Source organism: Schistocerca gregaria, chromosome 1 (genome assembly GCF_023897955.1).
Source record: "Schistocerca gregaria isolate iqSchGreg1 chromosome 1, iqSchGreg1.2, whole genome shotgun sequence".
NCBI classification, from domain to species: Eukaryota; Metazoa; Arthropoda; class Insecta; order Orthoptera; family Acrididae; genus Schistocerca; species Schistocerca gregaria.
The window spans coordinates 802,878,299-802,898,219 of record NC_064920.1 but is presented as its reverse complement, the minus strand read 5'-3'; the positions used below and the strand labels follow the sequence as shown (position 1 = coordinate 802,898,219).

At 45.6% G+C, this 19,921-nt stretch overlaps 1 protein-coding gene and 1 non-coding gene across 2 annotated transcripts in view; one reads left to right on the top strand and one right to left on the bottom strand.

Annotated features, from left to right (window-relative positions):
* Window positions 1-19,921, top strand: part of LOC126270278 (uncharacterized) — a 589,946-nt gene that overhangs the window by 231,828 nt on the left and 338,197 nt on the right. Inside the window, exons 27-34 of the mRNA XM_049974059.1 lie at window positions 1,856-2,264; window positions 5,414-5,602; window positions 8,601-8,985; window positions 11,219-11,652; window positions 14,546-14,696; window positions 14,778-15,033; window positions 17,299-17,563; window positions 19,147-19,343. Of these exons, the coding sequence (XP_049830016.1) occupies window positions 1,856-2,264; window positions 5,414-5,602; window positions 8,601-8,985; window positions 11,219-11,652; window positions 14,546-14,696; window positions 14,778-15,033; window positions 17,299-17,563; window positions 19,147-19,343 (2,286 nt within the window). The remainder of the gene's footprint in view (window positions 1-1,855; window positions 2,265-5,413; window positions 5,603-8,600; window positions 8,986-11,218; window positions 11,653-14,545; window positions 14,697-14,777; window positions 15,034-17,298; window positions 17,564-19,146; window positions 19,344-19,921) is intronic.
* On the bottom strand, window positions 13,735-13,812 carry Trnas-cga (transfer RNA serine (anticodon CGA)). Its single transcript has one exon. It is a non-coding gene; the product is annotated as a tRNA-Ser (tRNA).

The window sequence follows — 19,921 nt, the reverse complement described above, 5'->3', positions numbered from 1 at the left end:
TGCAGCGTTTGGAGTTTGTTGTAGTTGGAGATGCACGTAGTTCCCCACGAGGTGGAGCCATATAACATTGTACTTTTTTCTTTTTTTTCTTTTTTTTTCTTTATTGTATTTCAATTCCCCATCGGGGCGGGCTGGAAGCAGCATATGCGCTGCTCTTCAGCCGAAAGACATAGAACAAACAATGAAAGACAGTTAAAATTATACAAAGGAGAGAATATGGTGAACATCGATATAGAAAAGGGGGAACATCATGGAAGGCATTAGACAAAAAAGGAGCGACTGTAAAATGGAGATAAAAACGGTTAAAACATAGCACACACAAAAAACCACACACTGGGACAATTAAAAGAACACAAGGCACAGTATGAGCGGAGCATAAAAGTATCGACGGATGGCGTAGCACATAACAAACACTGACAGCGAACCTCAAGGCAGCACACAATTAAAATCACACCTCTTGATGCACAGGAGAAACAGCGCTAAACACAACACTGACGTGGCACACTGACGAAGATCAAAACGGAGGATCTGCCAAGCGCAAGGAGATGAGGAAGACCGGAGGGAGGGAGGGAGGGAAGAGAGGGGGGAGATGGGTGGGGGGCGCTCTGAAGAGGGCCAGGTAGGGAGGAGGGATGTGGGAAGGAAAGAGGCCGGCCGCGATGGCCGAGCGGTTCTAGGCGGTTCAGTCCGGAACCGTGCGACTGCTACGGTCGCAGGTTCGAATCCTGCTTCAGGCATGGATGTGTGTCATGTCCTTAGGTTAGGTAGGTTTAAGTAGTGTTCTAGGGGACGGATGACCTCAGATGTTAAGGCCCATTTGAACCATTTTTTTTTGAAGGAAAGAGGCAAGGATGGAGTACAGGGTCTCAGGGGAGAGGGAGGGGGGGGGGGGGAAGAGGAAAATCCGCTCTGGAAGAAGCAGGGTAGAGGAAAAAGGGGGCCGTGGGGGAGGGGGGGACAAGGTCAGGTTATAGTTGGAAGGAAGGGTAGATGTCACGGCGAAGTTCATCATGCCCTGATGAAGGAGATGGAGGGTGTGGAGGTGGAGAGAGGGAGGGAGACAGAAATAGAGGCGCGGCAACGCGCGGGGGGTTGAGAGGAATGAGGAAACCAAAGGGTGGGGGGGATCAAGCCTGCGGACAATGTAAAGGATGCGGAGATGTTGGAGGAACAGGATGAGGTCATACAGGAGCCGTGTGGGGGGAGGAAGACGGATACCGAAGGCAAGGCGGAGTGCATGGCGTTCAAGGATTTGGAGGGCCTTGTAAAAGCGGGTGGGGGCGGAGATCCAGGCAACGCTGGCATAACAGAGGATAGGACAGATGAGGGATTGTGTAGATGTGAAGGATGGTAGGAGGATGCAATCCCCATGTCCGGCCAGACAGGAGTTCCAGAAGGCGGAGGCGGAAATGGGTTTTCTGTTGGATGGTCTGCAGGTGAGGTGTCCAGGTGAGGTGTCCAGGTGAGGTGTCGGTCGAAGGTGAGGCCAAGGTATCTCAGGGTGGGGGTGAGCTGGATGGGACGACCATAAAGGATGAGATAGAAATCATAGAGACGAAAGGAGCGGGTGGTGCGGCCTATGACGATTGCCTGGGTTTTGGAGGGGTTGAGACGGAGGAACTACTGGTTACACCAAGTGGTGAACTGGTTAAGGTGGGTTTGGAATAACATTGAAGGTTCCACCGTTGCCTTATACAATTGGAGTTTAGTCTTACGGTGGAGATCCTTACTCTTCAGTAACGGAATCATCTTCTGAGCTGCCGACTTCTTGTCGTCAATATGCTGCGTAAAGAGTAATTTTTTGTCTCCGAAACGTAACGCAGGTCTGTAATCGAGTGTTTGTGTGCGCCCACAGATCGAGTGCACGCCGGGAGCCGTGTGCCAGCCGAGCCCGTGCCACCCGAGCGCGACGTGCGAAGCGGCGCCGGGCGGTGACGGACACGTGTGCCGCTGCCCGGCCGGCCAGGTGGGCGACCCGTACACCACGGGCTGCCGGCCCGAGGGCCGCTGCCCCGGCGGGGACCGCGACTGCCCGGCCACCGCCGCCTGCCAGGGCGGCCGCTGCGTCAACCCCTGCGAGGCCGGCCGGCCGTGCGGGCCCAACGCGCTCTGCGAGGCGCGCGCCCACCGGCCCGTCTGCTCCTGCCCCGCCAAGTTCCAGCCGGGGCCCTACGGCGTCTCCGGCGGCTGCATCCGCTCTCCCGCGCCCTGCAACAGCGACCAGGACTGTCTCGGCGACATCTGCCACGGAGGACAATGCAAAGGTACGCTCCGTCTTCTCCTACCTTCAACTAGCCCAAACCCCCGCTTAGTCGTCTACTCGGACAGTCCTTCTTTCCTTCACACTTCCAACTTACACTCGTCCTATTAAATAGCTTAGCATAAGCAAAAAAAACCTGTATATAGCCTTAATTCACCCTACCGGCAAATGGCGGACTTAGATTTGTTGGAATGGTTCCGAGAAAGTGTATAGCATTTGTAAACAAAGTCGCATACAAGACGCTAGTTCTAGAGTATTGCTCCAGCGTTTGGTGTTGTTAGTAGGTAGGCATGATGGCAGACAGCGAACAAATTCAGGAAGAACCGTCAGAGTCGTAACAGGTCGAAAGTCTAACAGAAATCTTACAATTTTAAACATGATTGTGATCCAGCAACCGTACTTGAATATGATTTGCTGAATATAATACAGCCAACCGCTTGCAACAAGATTTAACTTGACTTGGTTTCGACACCGATTATGGGTGTCTTCATCAGAAAAACCAAAAACAGTCATATTTTGTGACAGACGAAAACAGATTTTCGAGCAAAATACTCTTGTCATATAAAGTAACTTCATAAAATCATATTTGAAATCATATGTGATGAGATCATATTGCTCGCAAATGTGTTTTCATTTGTCACTACATACTCGTACAATTGTTTTTGGTTTTTCTGATGATGATACCCATAATCGGGGTCGAAACCATGCCAAGTTAAATCTTGTTGTAATCGGTTGGCTGTATTACATAATTCATAAGTAATAGAAATACTCGAGAACGTAAGTGGGGATCCTTCAAAGAAAAAAGACATAGTTTTTCTAAAACCCCGTTCTGTAAATTTACAGAACTGGTATTCTGAGATGACTGCCCCTAACATGTACCTCGCTCAGGGATCATATAAGTAACATAAAAGACGATAGAGGCATATAGATAGTCATTTTCCCTCGCTGAACACATTTATGGAATAGAAAAGAGAATCGATCGCATTGCTCTAAACATACCTCCACCATGCATTTTACAGTTACTTGAGGAGTACATGTGTAAATGCAGAACCTTATTATATTGATTAATGTGGCTATGTGCAAAAAACGTATAACGCCTGCAAGTTGTACAAAATAAATGAGTAAGCTGTACCCTGGGTGCTCCTTGATAGGCCAGTATACGAGACATCCATGTTGAACTGTAAGACAAGTACCTACAAAAGAAAGGCTCTTCACCAAAACTGCTGTAGCCGTACGCAGTCCGACAGCTAAACGATGCAAGCAGAATCCATCCTGAAGATTGACAAATGTATAAGATTCTGTGAGGGATAATAGAAGTCAGGCAGGACACTCAAGAATAGCCTCCTGACCTAGGCGAGACAAATCAATGCAGATTAGACGAGAAGATGCTAGAAAATAAATGTAAATAAACTATGCAATTATACAAAGAAAGACGAAAAGAATACTGAGAACAAAAGGAAGCAAAAGAAAGGTAGAAATCGTCTTACAGTGTTTACGAAATAGAGAGAAACTTACATTCTAAATTTTCGTCCTAAAAGTAATAAACCACAAAACAGTAGTAACTCCTCAGGTCACTTTTTCTTTGAGTTTTGTATGGACGACACCTTAAAAGTCTCTGTTTACCGTAAATGTTTCTCCAGTGAATTATTGTTATTGATAATTATGAAAATGAAACGAAGTGGTTAGGTAATATCTAGCGTTCGCATATGGTCTACCCCTTCTCAATACTGCTAAGGTGGAAGACGAGCTTAAAAAATCCACCCGACAGGCGGATCTCCAACATCAGTATCTATGCCTTTATTCAAGAAAGGGGAGAACTATCTAACGATCAATCTAATTACAGAAGGTCGTAGAACCTGACGAGAAAAACTGAAATAAAATCTTGAAAGGTACTGCAAGAAAATTGCAAAACGTGCCGACGAGTAACTTAAAATTTCTACAGAAACTAAGTCGGGGTAATAAAAGTGCAAAATTAACAAAAACAAATTCTCGTTAAGAGGGATGTAAAGTACATTTCCTTGTTTGACTTGTGTCCTATTTAAAGTAACAATGAATGAAGTGAAACGAAATTTGATAATAAAAATCTAGGTTCAAATGGACAGATACCAATGTCAAGGTTCACAGACGATATGATACCTTCAACCGGAAGCGATATTTAGGAACAGCGTTAAAGGAAATGTTCAAGGAACTTAGTTTAGAAATTCGTTTGAGAATAAACGAAACTGAATAGGAATAAAGAAGCAACTTTAGACAAGATTGTAGGAACAAGAAAGATATATGAAGCATACAGATGCGGACAAAAAATCGTCCTTCTGCATACGGCTGCTAAGGGTATACTGATATTCAACTGAGAAAGAAGCGAGTTCTAAACTGTGGAAAAGTTCGGAAAGAAGAAAGCTAGAATCATTTGATGAGAAAGCCTTAGCAGGTGAGAGGATCGACCACTGAAACACCTGTTGAGGCCTCCGAACGGTTAACTTGGTATTTGGGTAAGTGTGAGAGATAAACTGTAGGGGCCTGCAAAGATTAGAGGTTATCGAGTATGTTAGGTGTGGAAGATGTAGTTAAGCGAAAAAATAGAATGTGGAGTTGAACAGTATTAGATTGGCTGAAAAACTGACGTCTTTCAACAATAAGAACATGAAAAAGAAAGAAGAGGAGAAAAAGAACACTATTAGGAGGAGAGTGATTTTGAATTCCTGGTCGCCAGGTTATTCTTCAGAATTCTGATTAAATACCAATTGAAATCTCCTACGCACTGTCCAATGAAATGCAGGCACATCACAATATTGTTTGTGATCCTTCCGTTACATGAGAGCATTTAGCACTAAAGATGGAAGTTTTTTTTTTAATAGAATATTTTTAGTATAAGATTTCATCTATTTCATTGCGTTCACTTCTGGTTTCGTAATTAACTCCAGATTTCAAAAGCTACTGTTGCTCCACCTATACAACATAAATACATAAGAACTGACTTTTTTTATAGCTTTAAATTTGTATGAAAAGCTCAAATCAAATTAGCCATCGATTATCGCTGAAAAGTTGTGTTATTCATTATTACAAACAAAAATAAAATATATTCTTACAGCTGCATATTTTTTGTATCCTTTGACCACCATAGATAGCTAGTTAATGAGAGTCTCGTTTTTGTAGTTGCCTGCAGAAACTCTGACGACTGTTCGAATGGTGAGAAATGCGTACTCAGCCTGTGCGTGCTACCGTGCGTGGGCCACACGCAGTGTCCTCAAGGTCTTGCTTGCACCAACGGCTCTTGTCTTCTCGGCTGCCGCTCAAGCAAAGAGTGCCCCAGCAACCAGGCTTGCATCAACGCTAAATGTCAAGGTAAGTTGCGTCATCTGAGAAAAAGAGTCATAACCAATGTAGCTGCAGTAAATGTGTGACATACAGTCTAATTATTACCCTGGTGGAGAGAAATACGCTGATTCAATGCTATTTCTGTTCGGAAAACCTTCGGAGACTATGCTAAGATTACTCTTCCGTTAAAATATTGAGCGACAGTGGAGACAACGCAAAATATATAAAATTCGTGCCCTCACTGATTGCTATTGTAGAACAGTAATAATTCCTGTTAGATGAAAAAGAACCGATTGTATTAATATTAGTATATGGATAGTGGTTGGCGAAAAAGACGGCGGACAAGAAGTCATATGAAAGAGTGCTACGTTCAAAAGTGCATGAAGCAAGGTTTCATTTCTAAATCTTACATATCACATACTAATCTAAGTTACCGTTTCATGACATCTCTGAGAAAATCAGCAGTTTATTTAAGAAAGAATAAACTTCCAGTAAACTTAAATTAATATCTGCATGTTTGGTACTACGTGGTAAAGCATTTAACTGTGTAAGTCTGCTACGAAAATTCCGCCTGGAAAGCAGACAACCAGGGCAACTTCCTGGTACAAGAAATTGCCGTTCCCTAATAGTGCTAGCAGTGCAAGTGCAGTGGAGTTTCACAGTTAAGAAAAAATAGAGTTTTACAAAAAATTTCAATATTTATTGCTAACATTACGCTAAATTATACATAGAAGACGTCACTCGCCCATTCGAAACGAATGAAGATAGCCTACATATTGTTCTTGAAACCAGCTGCCCGGTCGATAATGACGACACGGGTCTGTCATTTCACAATGAGAATGGGTTTAGTGATCGTCTGAGCGCGTGCCTACCACAACCTACAGGAGGGAAATAGCACTCCTTAGTGAGATGCATAACATTATTCATTTGTTTTATAGCAAAGGCAAGGTGGAATATATTCTTCCAAGTGGAATTCGGTTTCTGTGGCCCACCCAGCTTCACAAACTATTCTATTTTCAGACATTAATTTATTTATTACTATCTATAAATACGTTATCAACATTTAAATAATATATCATGGTTGTAAGGTTTTTTACCACACGTTAAGTAAGTAAAATTAAAGTGTGTATGTTCCAGCAATTGATTACTTGATAAATTATCTGTTATGGGAGACTACAGAGGTGAAATAATAATGATAATAATAAACATTAAAATGAAAATATAAAGCTAAAATTAAAAATGAAATAGAAGTTAATAGTAAACAGACAAACTTTAGCTTTAAAATACAGGGTTTACGAGTATAAGTGCAGATATTTTTATATTGTTACCTTAATATGTAGACATGCCAGTGTGTTGGTTACTTCTCTGCGTCGAGCAGTCTTCCCACAAACACGTCACGAACTTTACGACCTCATATCTCTTGCACGATCGTAACTTCAACAATAAGTGGACTTCCCCTGTCAGTACAGACTAACCGTTTTACATCCACGAGTCCACACTTCAATTCCTGACCTGCGACCAGGGGAAAATAAACGTTAATGGTTTGTTCTTGCCATATCTACTTGGAGGTACTATACAACATAAAAACATACCACTAGTAATAGCTATACTTATTAGTCTGCAAATGACATGAATACTGATATAATTTTGTTGAGTACACCAACCTAAGTCAGCAATAGAAACGTCTGCACTTACATTTGTTAGAGTCTGTGTGTATTCTCCGGTCAGTATGTGGAAACTTTATTAAACAGATTTTGGAAAACAGAGGAAAGACATTTGCATGGCAACATTTCAATACAATTTTTCAATTTTAAGCTCTGTATCGAAACAGCTATAATTTATGTCTTCCATTTTAATAGAAATCGATTTCGAAGACACAAAGCTTCATCTTCAAGTATAAAATACCGTATTCAATGAAAATGTGAAAGTGCTATGTACTGATGTCCACGTTCTGAGGACGAAGCGTCAAGATCTTGAAACAGACAGCAACTTTGAGAAAGCTTGTTGTCTCGGCCTGTTTGCTACTTTCTACACCACAGTTGGTTTCCGGTATCTGGTAGAAATCGGCTATGTTCTGCCGGGAGATGCTGGGCCGGTATTATTGTAAGTAGGTTGTAGGCAAGGCTTACTAGGCTGGTTTAAGGGCTTGTGACTTTCCAGCATCCACTGGAAACGTCCTGACAGGAAGATGCAGAGAGTCCTATTAGTGACAGCTGGAAAAAGGGAACGTCTCAAAAGGAATTAGTGTTATTTACAATGAAATGAACACCCTTAGCTGCTTACAGGCGTTGACATACGTCATTGTGGACAGACGAAAATGAGTGCCCTGGCCGGGACTCGAATCCGGGATCTCCTGCTTACATGGCAGACGCTCTATCCATCTTTTTTTAATTAATTAATTTTTTTTCTGATCATTGAATTTGCTCGTGGCGGACGTCAGATGACACTCATTCAGGTTCCTCGTTGATTCGTTCACTCAGTTTTTTTTTTTTTTAATTACAGATGGTAGCTAAACCCTCTGACCGAACACGCTGAGCTACCGTGCCGGCGTCCATCTGAGCCACCGAGGACAAAGAGGATAGCACGACTGCAGGGATTTATCTCTGGCACGCCTCCCGCGAAACCCACATTCTCAACGTATTGTCCCGCACTACATTCGTAGTGCCCCCGCCCATTATACTCATTACTCGCGGCGCGTTGCCGATTCCCGTAAGAGTTCGGACAATGTTTGTGCATTCGCACATAAGAAGATGGTAAAATGGGCGGTGAGCCTTAACTATATATGGTATCTGTTCGGACATGTCCGAAAGAACAGATACCATCTTGGTATATACTAATGTTATTTATTTTTCTCCGCGACACTCTTACCGGAGGACGTCGTCATTTCTCCCACCATGCTGGAAGCTGCAAGATATCAGAGGAGACATTGTGAAGTGCTCTGGAATGTAACGAGAGCACGGTACTACTGTAGTCCAGCGGTGCCGCTTGCGAGCGTGGCGCTGAAGTGGAGTGTTGTGGTTTGCAGACCCGTGCCTGCGCGAGGGCGCGTGCGGGCCGAACGCGGAGTGCCGGTGCGTGGAGCACGCGACGGAGTGCCGGTGCCCGGCGGGCTTCGCGGGCAGCCCGGCGCCCCAGCAGGGCTGCGTGCGCCAGCCGGCCGCGTGCCACGCGCCCGGAGACTGCCCCGCGCCCGGCTACGCCTGCTCGCCCGCCGGCCTCTGCGTGTGGCCGTGCGACCGCGGCTGCGCGCTCGGCGAGCGCTGCGGCGAGCTGGGCCACTGCGTGCGCGTCTGCCATGCCGCCAGCAACTGCCTGCCCGCCGAGATCTGCGACGAGGGCGTCTGCCGGCCCGGCTGCGCCACCGACCAGGACTGCTCGCTCGGACAAGTCTGCCTCCGCGGGAAGTGCAGGTGTGTACCCCAAGCGCTCCTGTCCGAGCCCATCTTACTCGTACGACCGCTCCAACGTCCCAATCTCAATATGCTACGTTCCCAGATACCACCGAATACTGCCTAAAGAGAGGCTCCTCTCTAATCAAAGGAGGGTTTTTCCACCGTGTTTACATCTACATTTACATCTATATTTACACTCCGCAAGCCACCCAACGGTGCGTGGCGGACGGCACTTTACGTGACACTGTCATTACCTCCCTTTCCTGTTCCAGTCGCGTATGGTTCGCGGGAAGAACGACTGCCGGAAAGCCTCCGCGAGCACTCGAAATGGATCGATGTAGTTTATCCACAAACAAGCGCATCTTCTAGACAAAAATTCACTATACTGCGTATTCACAAGCGAGTGTCTACCTCCTCGATTTTTCTGTTTGCAGCACCTTCAGGTCCCAAGATACATGGGGCGATCAAAAAGTTTCAGTTTGAAGGTGTTGCTGCAGCTTATATCCAACGTTGTGTTGTCTCCGACCTGGTACACAAGCTTCGACATTTAGGCAAGGGATAAGTGTGCCATTCCTATATTTCCGACGTGCATGCGGTAAAAAGGGAAACGTGGACTATGGCGACGTTGTTTGCCAAATTTAGAACGAACGTGCTGTTCTTCTTTTCTTGGCTGCCGGAAGACTCCCTCGGAGAATGAAGAATGTGTATGAGGCAGCAAGTCTGTTGTGGAATGGGGCGCCAAGGGTGCTGCTGCTTCAAGATAACTCACGTCCCGGTATCGCAAATTTCGTGAAGCAGAAGTTACGAGATCCCAAATGGGAGACACTCGAGAACTCTCCCTATAGTCCTAATCTCTTAACATGCGATTATCACACCTTTGGTCCCTTAAAAAAGGCATCGAAGTGTCGACGATACCTGTTGGACTAGGATGAGCAGCAACTAGTTACGAACTTCTCCAAGCAGTAGGACACAGTGTTGTACCAAACGAGTATCTTCAATGTGATGCATCGGTGGAATGATTACCTCAATGCTGACTGCGACTTTGCCTGACTGACGTACCGATTCTGGACCATACGGCCCTCGAACAGAAACTTTTTGATCGACCCTTGCAACTTTTCCCAGATGTCGTAGTATATGTATACATCTACATCTACATACATACTCCGCAATCCACGATACTGTGCGTGGCGGAGGGTACCTCGTACCACAACTAGCATCTTCTGTCCCTGTTCCACTCCCAAACAGAACAAGGGAAAAATGACTGCCTATATACCTCTATACGAGCCCTAATCTCTCTTATCTTATCTTTGTGGTCTTTCCGCGAAATATAAGTTGGCGGCAGTAAAATTGTGCTGTAGTCAGCCTCAAATGCTGGTTCTCTAAATTTACTCAGTAGCGATTCACGAAAAGAACGCCTCTTTTCCTCCAGAGACTCCCACTCGAGTTCCTGTAGCATTTCTGTAACACTCGCGTGATGATCAAACCTACCAGTGACAAACCTAGCACCCCGCCTCTGAATTGCTTCTATGTCCTCCCTCAATCCGACCTGAAAGGGATCCCAAACGCTCGAGCAGTACTCAAGAATAGGTCGTTTTAGTGTTTTATAAGCGGTATCCTTTACAGATCAACCACATCTTCCCAAAATTCTACCAATGAACCGCAGACGACTATCCGCCTTCCCCACAACTGCCATTACATGCTTGTACCACTTCATATCGCTCTGCAATGTTACGTCCAAATATTTAATCGACGTGACTGTGTCAAGCGCTACACTACTAATGGAGTATTCAAACATTACCGGATTCTTTTTCCTATTCATCTACATTAATTTACATTTATCTATATTTAGAGTTAGCTGCCATTCTTTACACCAATCACAAATCCTATCCAAGTCATGTTGTATCCTCCTACAGTCACTCAACGACGACACCTTCCCGTACACCACAGCATCATCAGCAAACAGCCGAACATTGCTATCCACCCTACCCAAAAGATCATTTATGTAGATAGAAAACAATAGCGGACCTAGCACACTCCCCTGGGGCACTCCAGATGATACCCTGACCTCCGATGAACACTCACCGCCGAGGACAACGTACTGGGCTCCTTTATATGAAACTATGGCGCAGTAGTATGTCTCCCCTCGCACACACTTTTCAACTTGTGCGTCCCTGTGAGAAATCTCTCTCGCCGCCTCTCCCACTGTTCCCCGCGCAGTGGCAAGCGCACTCGAAAGAGCACTCGGTGGCAGGTGCGGCGTGGGCTTCACGTCGGGCCCGGCCGGCGGCTGCGTGGACGTGGACGAGTGCGAGGACGCGCCGTGCCACCACAGCGCGGAGTGCGCCAACACGGCGGGCTCGTTCCGCTGCCAGTGCCCGGCCGGCAGCGTGGGCGACCCCTTCCTCGAGCCCGGCTGCCGCGCGCCCGGCTCCTGCGACGACAGCGCCGACTGCGCCGACAACCTGGCGTGCCAGGCCGGCCGCTGCTCAGACCCCTGCGCCGCCGCCCCCTGCGGGCCCTCCGCGCTCTGCAACGTGTTCGACCACGCCGCCGTCTGCAGCTGCCCGCCGGGGCACCTCGGCGACCCCACCGACTCTGACGTCGGCTGCTTCAAGGTCGAGTGCACCACCAGCGAGGACTGCGCCCGCGACAAGACCTGCGACCAGCGCAGCTACAAGTGTATCGGTGAGTTGCCGCACCTTCTGCACGCCTACCTTTCTCTCGGAACTCTCTGATTTTCTTTTGTGCTGACTTGTATAATGAAACGGGTATCCTGTATTGGTTATTATATGGGTAAATACCTAACAAAACTGCATAACAGTTGAAATAACCTTTTGTAACTGGCTTCGGTCAGTTTCTGACCATCTTCATACCATATAGGTAGGCAGTGGCGGTAAATGGAGCGGGGCTTGTAACTCCGCGAATGTCAACACCCACTCCATTCATTGTCACCGCCTATCATCAAGGTATAAGAGTCTGAAGATGTCAAAAAATGACGGAAACTGGTTACCGTCCAAATAAATGTTTTTCTTGTCGACACAGTTTGTGTGCATTTTTAAAGTACTTTTTGCCATATCGCTATTCTCTACGAGAACTGTTGTCAAGAATTATTGATAACGTTTTCTGTTTATCTCCCCTGACTACTGGCCAATCTGCCTTGATCTGCACCATTGCGTCGACTTTATTGTTTATTGTTGGCCGCTACTTTGCGTAGTTAAAAATTGTAGTACTGAGATCGGAATTTGTAACACGGAGATCTAAATGGGGTTACCACTTTACCTCCGGAATATTTTACCTAGCAGTAAACCATCATGTCATTTTGGAAGAAATGTACTGATCACATGGCATTGTTGACCAGGAGTAGGTCGGCCAACTGGTATTTTCTTTTGACGCCATTTCGGCGACTTCCGCGTCATTGATGATGATGATGATGATGATGATGATGATAATGATGATGACGACAGCACGACACCTAGTCCCTGAGCTGAGAAAATCTCCTAGATGACCGAGAATCGAACATGCAACCCCAGTGCCTAGAAGACAGCAAAGCTTATCGCTTGACCATGAGCTGAGAATATTTTTGGAGAGGAATGCATCTACTGAGGACAGACAATACATTGGTTTCCTGTTACCTTCTAATTGTAGTATTACAGCCGTTAAATTTGTCCCCAACATCCGTGCAGGTAGTATCGCAATTACTGCACCAAGCCCCTTCATTTCTGCAGCCTTTGACTACTAGCGATAACGTACCATCCTCCAGTATAAAGATTCTCTGTACACCAATCCTAACAGAGAGGGCTACTCCTTCGAACTCCATGGTGATTGCCTGCCGCCATTGGCCCCATTGACTGGTGTAGTCTTCGCCGTTACTCTCGCCAGAGCCCCTTGCAAGATACTACCAGTGAACGTTTTTTAAGGTGTTACCAATCATTTCACCTTAATCGCGGATGACGACAGCTTTTGGAATTGTAACAGGAAAGTCTACTTGGCGGGGCTGTTATTGGCTACCGCAGAGTTATACAAAAACTTATCTGAGAACGTATGATTAAAGAGGTCTGCAACATGTAAATTATACAAAACAAAGGCCTCCTGCTCCATTAGCAACACCTCAAAATCGATCCGTGGAGTAAATATAGAAAAAAAACATAACTTCTAGAGAAATATTGGCTATACTGAAAATCAACAAAGGGACAGAATCTGAATTCCATCTGGGAATCTAGAGTGAACATCCACCTTTCGGGAGCTCTAGTATATTTGTTTTTGCAGACCTTAGCGCCACCACTAGATAACTCGATTTCGTGACTACTTGAGGTATTCCATAGATGGAACTGTCTCACAACACCGGCTTTCTAGAAGTTTCGTAGCTGCTACGTTACACTCGGTGGTGTTTGCAATCAGATGAAACTAGTGGTCTTGCTCTCGTCGTGTCCTAGACCCGTAACTGCATAAAAACGATATGTCTGAGATGTGTTCATATCTAAGGAAGATGGTACGTATCGCTTGTACGTAGTGGGTGAATACGGAAATTCAACACAATTATGCATTCTAATTACTGTTTACTGTATCATCATGTTTCCCCTCATTCGCACTTGCTATAACTATTTACACTTGCTAGAGATCAACAATAATCATGTATTCTTCTATCATTATCGAAGAAGTCCGTTCCCGGTAGCTGAGTGGTCAGCGCGACAGACTGCTTCCAGAATGAGATTTTCACTCTGCAACGGAGTGTGCGTTGACATGAAACTTCCTGCCAGATTAAAACTGTGTGCCGGACCGAGACTCGAACTCGGGACCTTTGCCTATTCGAGGGCAAGTGCTCTACCAACTGAGCTACCGAAGCACAACTCACGCCCGGTCCTCACAGCTTTACTTCTGCCAGCATCTCGTCTCCTACCTTCCAAACTTTACAGAAGCTCTCCTGCGAACCTTGCAGAACGAGCACTCCTGAAAGAAAGGATATTGCGGAGACATGGCTTAGCCACAGCCTGGGGGATGTTTCCAGACTGAGATTTGACAGACTGTCAATCCTAAGGGCCCCGGTTCGATTCCCGGCTGGGTCGGAGATTTTCTCCGCTCAGGGACTGGGTGTTGTGTTGTCCTGAACATCATAATTTCATCCCCATCGACGCGCAAGTCGCCGAAATTGGCTCTGAGCACTATGGGACTCAACTTGTGAGGTCATTAGTCCCCTAGAACTTAGAACTAGTTAAATCTAACTAACCTAAGGACATCACACACATCCATGCCCGAGGCAGGGTTCGAACCTGCGACCGTAGCGGTGTCGCGGTTCCAGACTGCAGCACCTAGAACCGCACGACCACTTCGGCCGGCAAAGTCGCCGAAGTGGCGTCAAATCGAAAGACTTGCACCAGGCATCCGTCTACCCGACGAGAGGCCCTCGTCACACGACATTCTTCCATTATCGAAGAATAAATTTATTCCCATTTCTTCTTTTCGACGGTGGAACATTGTTATTTTTACTGAAAGTCAGCTACATTCTCTTATAGACACTTGACTATCTGAGTTGGAAGCAGTTCTGAAGTTGTAAAATTGTGGTTTCTTTTCTTTGGGGCAGATCCGTGCGACCAAGTCAACTGCGGCAGAGGATCTTGCAAAGTTCAAAACCACGAAGCCACGTGTTCCTGCTTTGAGGGCTACACCCTGCTCAACGGAAAGTGCGCCGACGTCGACGAGTGCGCCTCGAGCCCGTGCCACAGCACAGCCGTGTAAGTAGCCCAGCTGCAGAGTGCGCGCTACGCACTGTGGCACAGTGAGAATTGTGCGTGACGCGCGTGTGCGTGCCGCAGGTGCCGCAACGCGCCGGGCAGCTTCTCGTGCGAGTGCGCGGACGGGCTGGTGGGCGACCCGGTGCGCGGCGGCTGCCGCAAGCCCGGCGAGTGCCTCGGCGACGCCGACTGCCCCAGCAGCGCCGCCTGCGTCGACAACCGCTGCCGCAGCCCGTGCGAGGCGGCCGCGCCCGTCTGCGGCGCCAACGCCGAGTGCCTCGTGCAGGACCACCTGCCGCTCTGCCGCTGCCCCCAGCAGACCAGGGGAGACCCCAAGGTGCGCGTTACGCCTTCATCATCAGAAACAACCAACAATAACGTCGTGTTTTTAAGAATAACACTGTTTAAACCGCGTAATGTATTTTTTATTTATTACATTATTGACATGTTTCGAGTACTGCCGTCATTAGTTACGAAACTTATAATTTCTGAAGCAAATTTCATTCACAAGTTCTAACGACGACAGCACCTGAAACACGTCATGTATGTAATAAATAAAAGATGTAATACCAATCCTCATGTTATTATTCGCAAAAGTTCATAACGATCGCAAACTCATCTAAGAATCTTACTGTATGTCTTTTATTGGCAATATAACATGGTTCACTAACCCCACAAGGGAGTCAGTAGATTTGTCAGAAGACGAAGCTGGAAGCTGACACTGATCTGACACAGCTAACAAACCAAGTGGGCCTTATTCATAGAGGTGGACATATACATCTGAATCTTTCTGTTCTACAGACGAACACGTTTAGTGCGCTGCGTTCTTTCTAGTGAAGCAGAACGTGCACAATAATTTTTAAAAAGCGATACAAACTGAAATACACTGGCTTGTTTTGCCAACCGTCTCTTTCCCTCGAAAACGTCGTTACTCATGTAACATCTATCACAGAACTTCACCTCCTTAATTAAACATTTAGCGTATTATTTCATATAAATTAAGTATAAAGTATACCTAGAATTATAATATGTGTGCATAAGTCTTTCTGCGTCAAATCTCAACAGAAAGGGTATTGTGGCTCATAAGAGTCAATCTAGTTTTAGTACCCCTATCGCTTACGATGTTTAACATCAGTCAGGCGTACTTTACATGCAGTGGCTTTTCAGTTATGTATCAAACTCTTCTTCCTCACTTATACTCAAAATATGTAACGCAAAAAGAAAGAGAAATGTCGTCATTTGACAGATAGTTTGTAACCTATCAAAAGATTCCTATAACATGCGACTGGTGATACATATTTCATAAACACAAAGTGCTTGATAATCGTAATGTCTCGTTTGACTGGACCCTTGACAGCCACATAGATATCTGTTTTGAATCTGCTTCTTTTATAATGACATTAACCTTTTCCCCATGGCTTTGTTTGCAAACATATTCGGCACATATACCGCACACATCACCTCTTCCTCCCCCTGTCGCTCAGCTCCCTCATTTTCCTACCTCTATCGTGTATCTCATCTTCCCAGTACTCTATCTCGTTCTTCTCCCTCTTTGTCCATCTCTACTGTTTCTCCCCAACCATATCTTATACTCCCTCCTTCTATACTCATCCCCTCCCCCTCTCTCTCTAACCACCTCTTCTTCTACCTCTCTCTGTCCATCCCTTCCTCTGTCTATCTCCTATCTATATCGCCTCCTCCTCTACACTATCTCTACACTCCCGCTCCCACCCCTCTCTCTCTCTCTCTCTCTGACCCTTGACATCCAACTCTCTGGCCATTTAGTCCATCCAGTCCTCTCTACATCCAACTCCTAGTCCACACTCTCTCTCTCCCTCCCATCTCTAACCATCTCATCATTTCACCAGCTGTGCCTATCTTCACGTGTAGCCCCTTAAAAACAGACTGATAAGGCAGGCTGATACTACTACAACATGACACGCCAGTTGTGCAGGGCACTCTACATGTCAGAAACGTAAAACTGTTTCTTTCCTCCGATGTACAGGCTGCCTCGCAAAGCAAGTTGATGAGACAGGCGAATACTATTTCCACAATAAACACCTGGTGAGAAACCACACACTGCTGATACTCGTGAAGTTTGCTGTTTGTGTGCCAGATATAGTTGAAATCGATACAGAGGTTAAGGCGGGGAAGCCAGACATAGATCACTACATACTATGATGTTGTTTCCATCCTACGATCTTATTTTTTCATGTACTTTAGGTCTATGAGGTAAAGGTAACTGTTGATCAGTAATTTGCCATTCCTTATAACATACATCATACTAAAATAGTACCCCATATAAGAGTACTTATGATGACCGAAAATCATACACAGAAATAAAATCAGCAGAATTCAGATATGTAAAACTCGCACTTGAAGAATGACATATGTGGTCCCGAATACAAGTCCACTAATGTTTGAGAGTACCGCTTCAATTGGCTTCGCTGTAACGGGTCTGTTTGAAAGACACTAGCTGTGAAGTAAGAGAAGGGGAGTGGTATAATGGGGAAAAATTGTTTGAGTTTACACTGCACTTGTAGATGCTGAAGCAAGAAGACGGTTGTCGAAGCTGTTACTAGGAGTATCTCGGCCTGTGCAGGTGGAGTGCGTAAAACTGGAGTGCTCCGAGAACGCCGACTGCCCGGCGACCCGCGCGTGCGTGGACTCCCGCTGCGTGGACCCCTGCTCGGTGGCGAGCGTGTGCGGCGCGCAGGCCGACTGCGTGGCCGTCAACCACGCGGGCGTCTGCTCGTGCCGGCCCGGCACCACCGGCGACCCGCGCCTCGGCTGCGTCGGCCTCCAGTACTGCGCCAGCGACGCCCAGTGCGCCGCCGGAGCCGCCTGCAACAACGGACTCTGCAAGTGTGAGTATCACGTCTGCCGAGCCCACTCTGCGTTAGGTATCCCTCATAACATTTCGGCAAATTCTGCGGGCTACAGTTGAAGGTTTGTTCGCTACCTGGACTCTTTACAGAGACTCTGCGAGCAACGCATTTCTCTACGAGGGGTGGTCATGAAGTTTTAACCGTAATCTCGAAAAAATATTTATTAATTTTTTTGTTTGCAAGTATATGCCTGCAGTCCTGCCACACAGTGAAACTAGAGCCCATAACATCTCAGGACACCAATGGGTGTATCACTAGGCACATGTACCTACAAACAAAGGAAAATATTAAATTTAATTTTTTGATATGTAAATTAAAACTCTATGGCTACCCCTCGTAAAACGGTCGTACCGCACCATCCGAGGAAGACTAGGTTCAAGTGTTAAAATATTCTGCCATAAAATGGTTACAAAAATCCGGCTAAACAATTGCAAATGTCTTCTACTTTGCACTTTTTCCAAGACTAACATTACTATCGAAGTTCCTAATGCTGAAATAATTTTTGACCTTTTAGCATTACTGAAATCTGTTGCGTTAAGAACGTAGGTATGGACAGACTGAAATCCATCATTTGAGTGACGACTAATTATCCCACTTTCAGACTAAAGGGGTGCTGATTTTAGAGATTATTGACAAATCATACATTACATCTTGGGTAGTTCCGTATTTATATATGTCTGCCAGTCGCGTAGGATAGCTATGCAGAAAACCAGTGGTACTTGGAGATACAGAGTGAATAGGGAATTAATTTTCAACTACTCTGGGCGACGTGCATTGCACATTTCACATAGTACAATGAAAAAAAGAAGAAAAAAACATTCTTCCAAAACGGTTAGCAAAAATCTTAGTGGTAGCCAAGTGGAATTTAGTCTTATGAAACATTAGAGGAGAATAAAGTATCTCCTAATCCGATAATATAATTTCACCTAATCATTCATATCAACGGAAATAAATAAGCGTTTTTCTCTGTACGTATAAAATAGAGGTATACTCAAGAGCATGAAACACCGACGAAACAAGGACTACACCGTAGTTTCTCGACACAAACACATATCACATAGGTACGGTAGCAAGGCATGTCGTTACATTTTGATTTTGCGTGTCTCTTAGAGCTAGACCACCTAATATCATTATTGTCTTTTTATTGGTCGTAATAAAGCTCTCATGTAAAATTCTGTATCAACGATCGGTATGGGAATAGACAATCGCACCAATATTAGAATTAGTCAGATTGGCATTGAATTATCAAATTGAATGAGCTTTCGTTTGTCTTGTACATAAATTGTTGTTTGTGAGTGATTTTTCTCGAACCGAGGGGAAAGCTAGGCTGCTTTCTTATTCATATTTTGGATCTATAAACAGTTAAAAGCCACAGACATAGCTAACAGAAGCTGAGAATATATGGGCTTTCTCAACAGTAATACTTGTACACTGAATCATTTCAGGGCTTTATCGTTTATATGATTCCCGTACATTCAGCTACGACGTTCATTGTTCACAAAGCAATCTTCAGTGTTCGGCAGAGAATACTGACTGGCATTTTTTTTCCCTTTGTTCCGCAGCACAATGTACTTCGGCCCGCGAATGCCTCACGGACCAGCTGTGTATACAAGGTGTGTGCCAGCCCACATGTAAGGCCAACTCCGACTGCCCGGAGAAACAACTGTGCCAGAACAGCATCTGCATACAAGAAGTGCGCTGCCGAGTTGACGGCGACTGCGCGGACAACGAGAAGTGTGTGGAGAACGCCCTCGGACAGGTAAGCTCCTGCCTCAGCGTTCCACGTCTGTACCCGCCATCGGCAGGTTGCAGACCATCTCCTCATTGTACAAAATGCTGTGATTCCACTAATGCCACTCCCAGTTTTTACCGAACACGCTCTTCAATCCTTTCAACGCAGAACACAGGACTGAATACGCCACTGCATATCAAGTAGACCACTAAAAGGTAAGTTAAATGAGCTTGCTTCCTGGGAAGCGTGCACATGTAACAACGTTCCGCAGGGGTATAATTAATGTTTTAAAAAGAAAGAAAGGACGAGACACAGTTATTCGTAATTGCAGATCCTATCTCGCTATCGCAACTGGATTTTAGCGCTTGTGGATAGAATGTCATCTGAGTAGACAAAAGAGCAAGAACACTTTGACAAAATACAATAAATGGGAAATATTACCTTAAGGCATTCGGACTTTTCTTTCAGATGAGCAGTTTCAGACAGTAAGTTATACATGTCGTCCTACAGTAATATCATTGCGAAACAGTAGTGGCGCATTGTCAGAAGAAAGTACGTATTTTGTTTTTCCTACAGAGTTCTACTGCGTAACGATTAAAACGTGC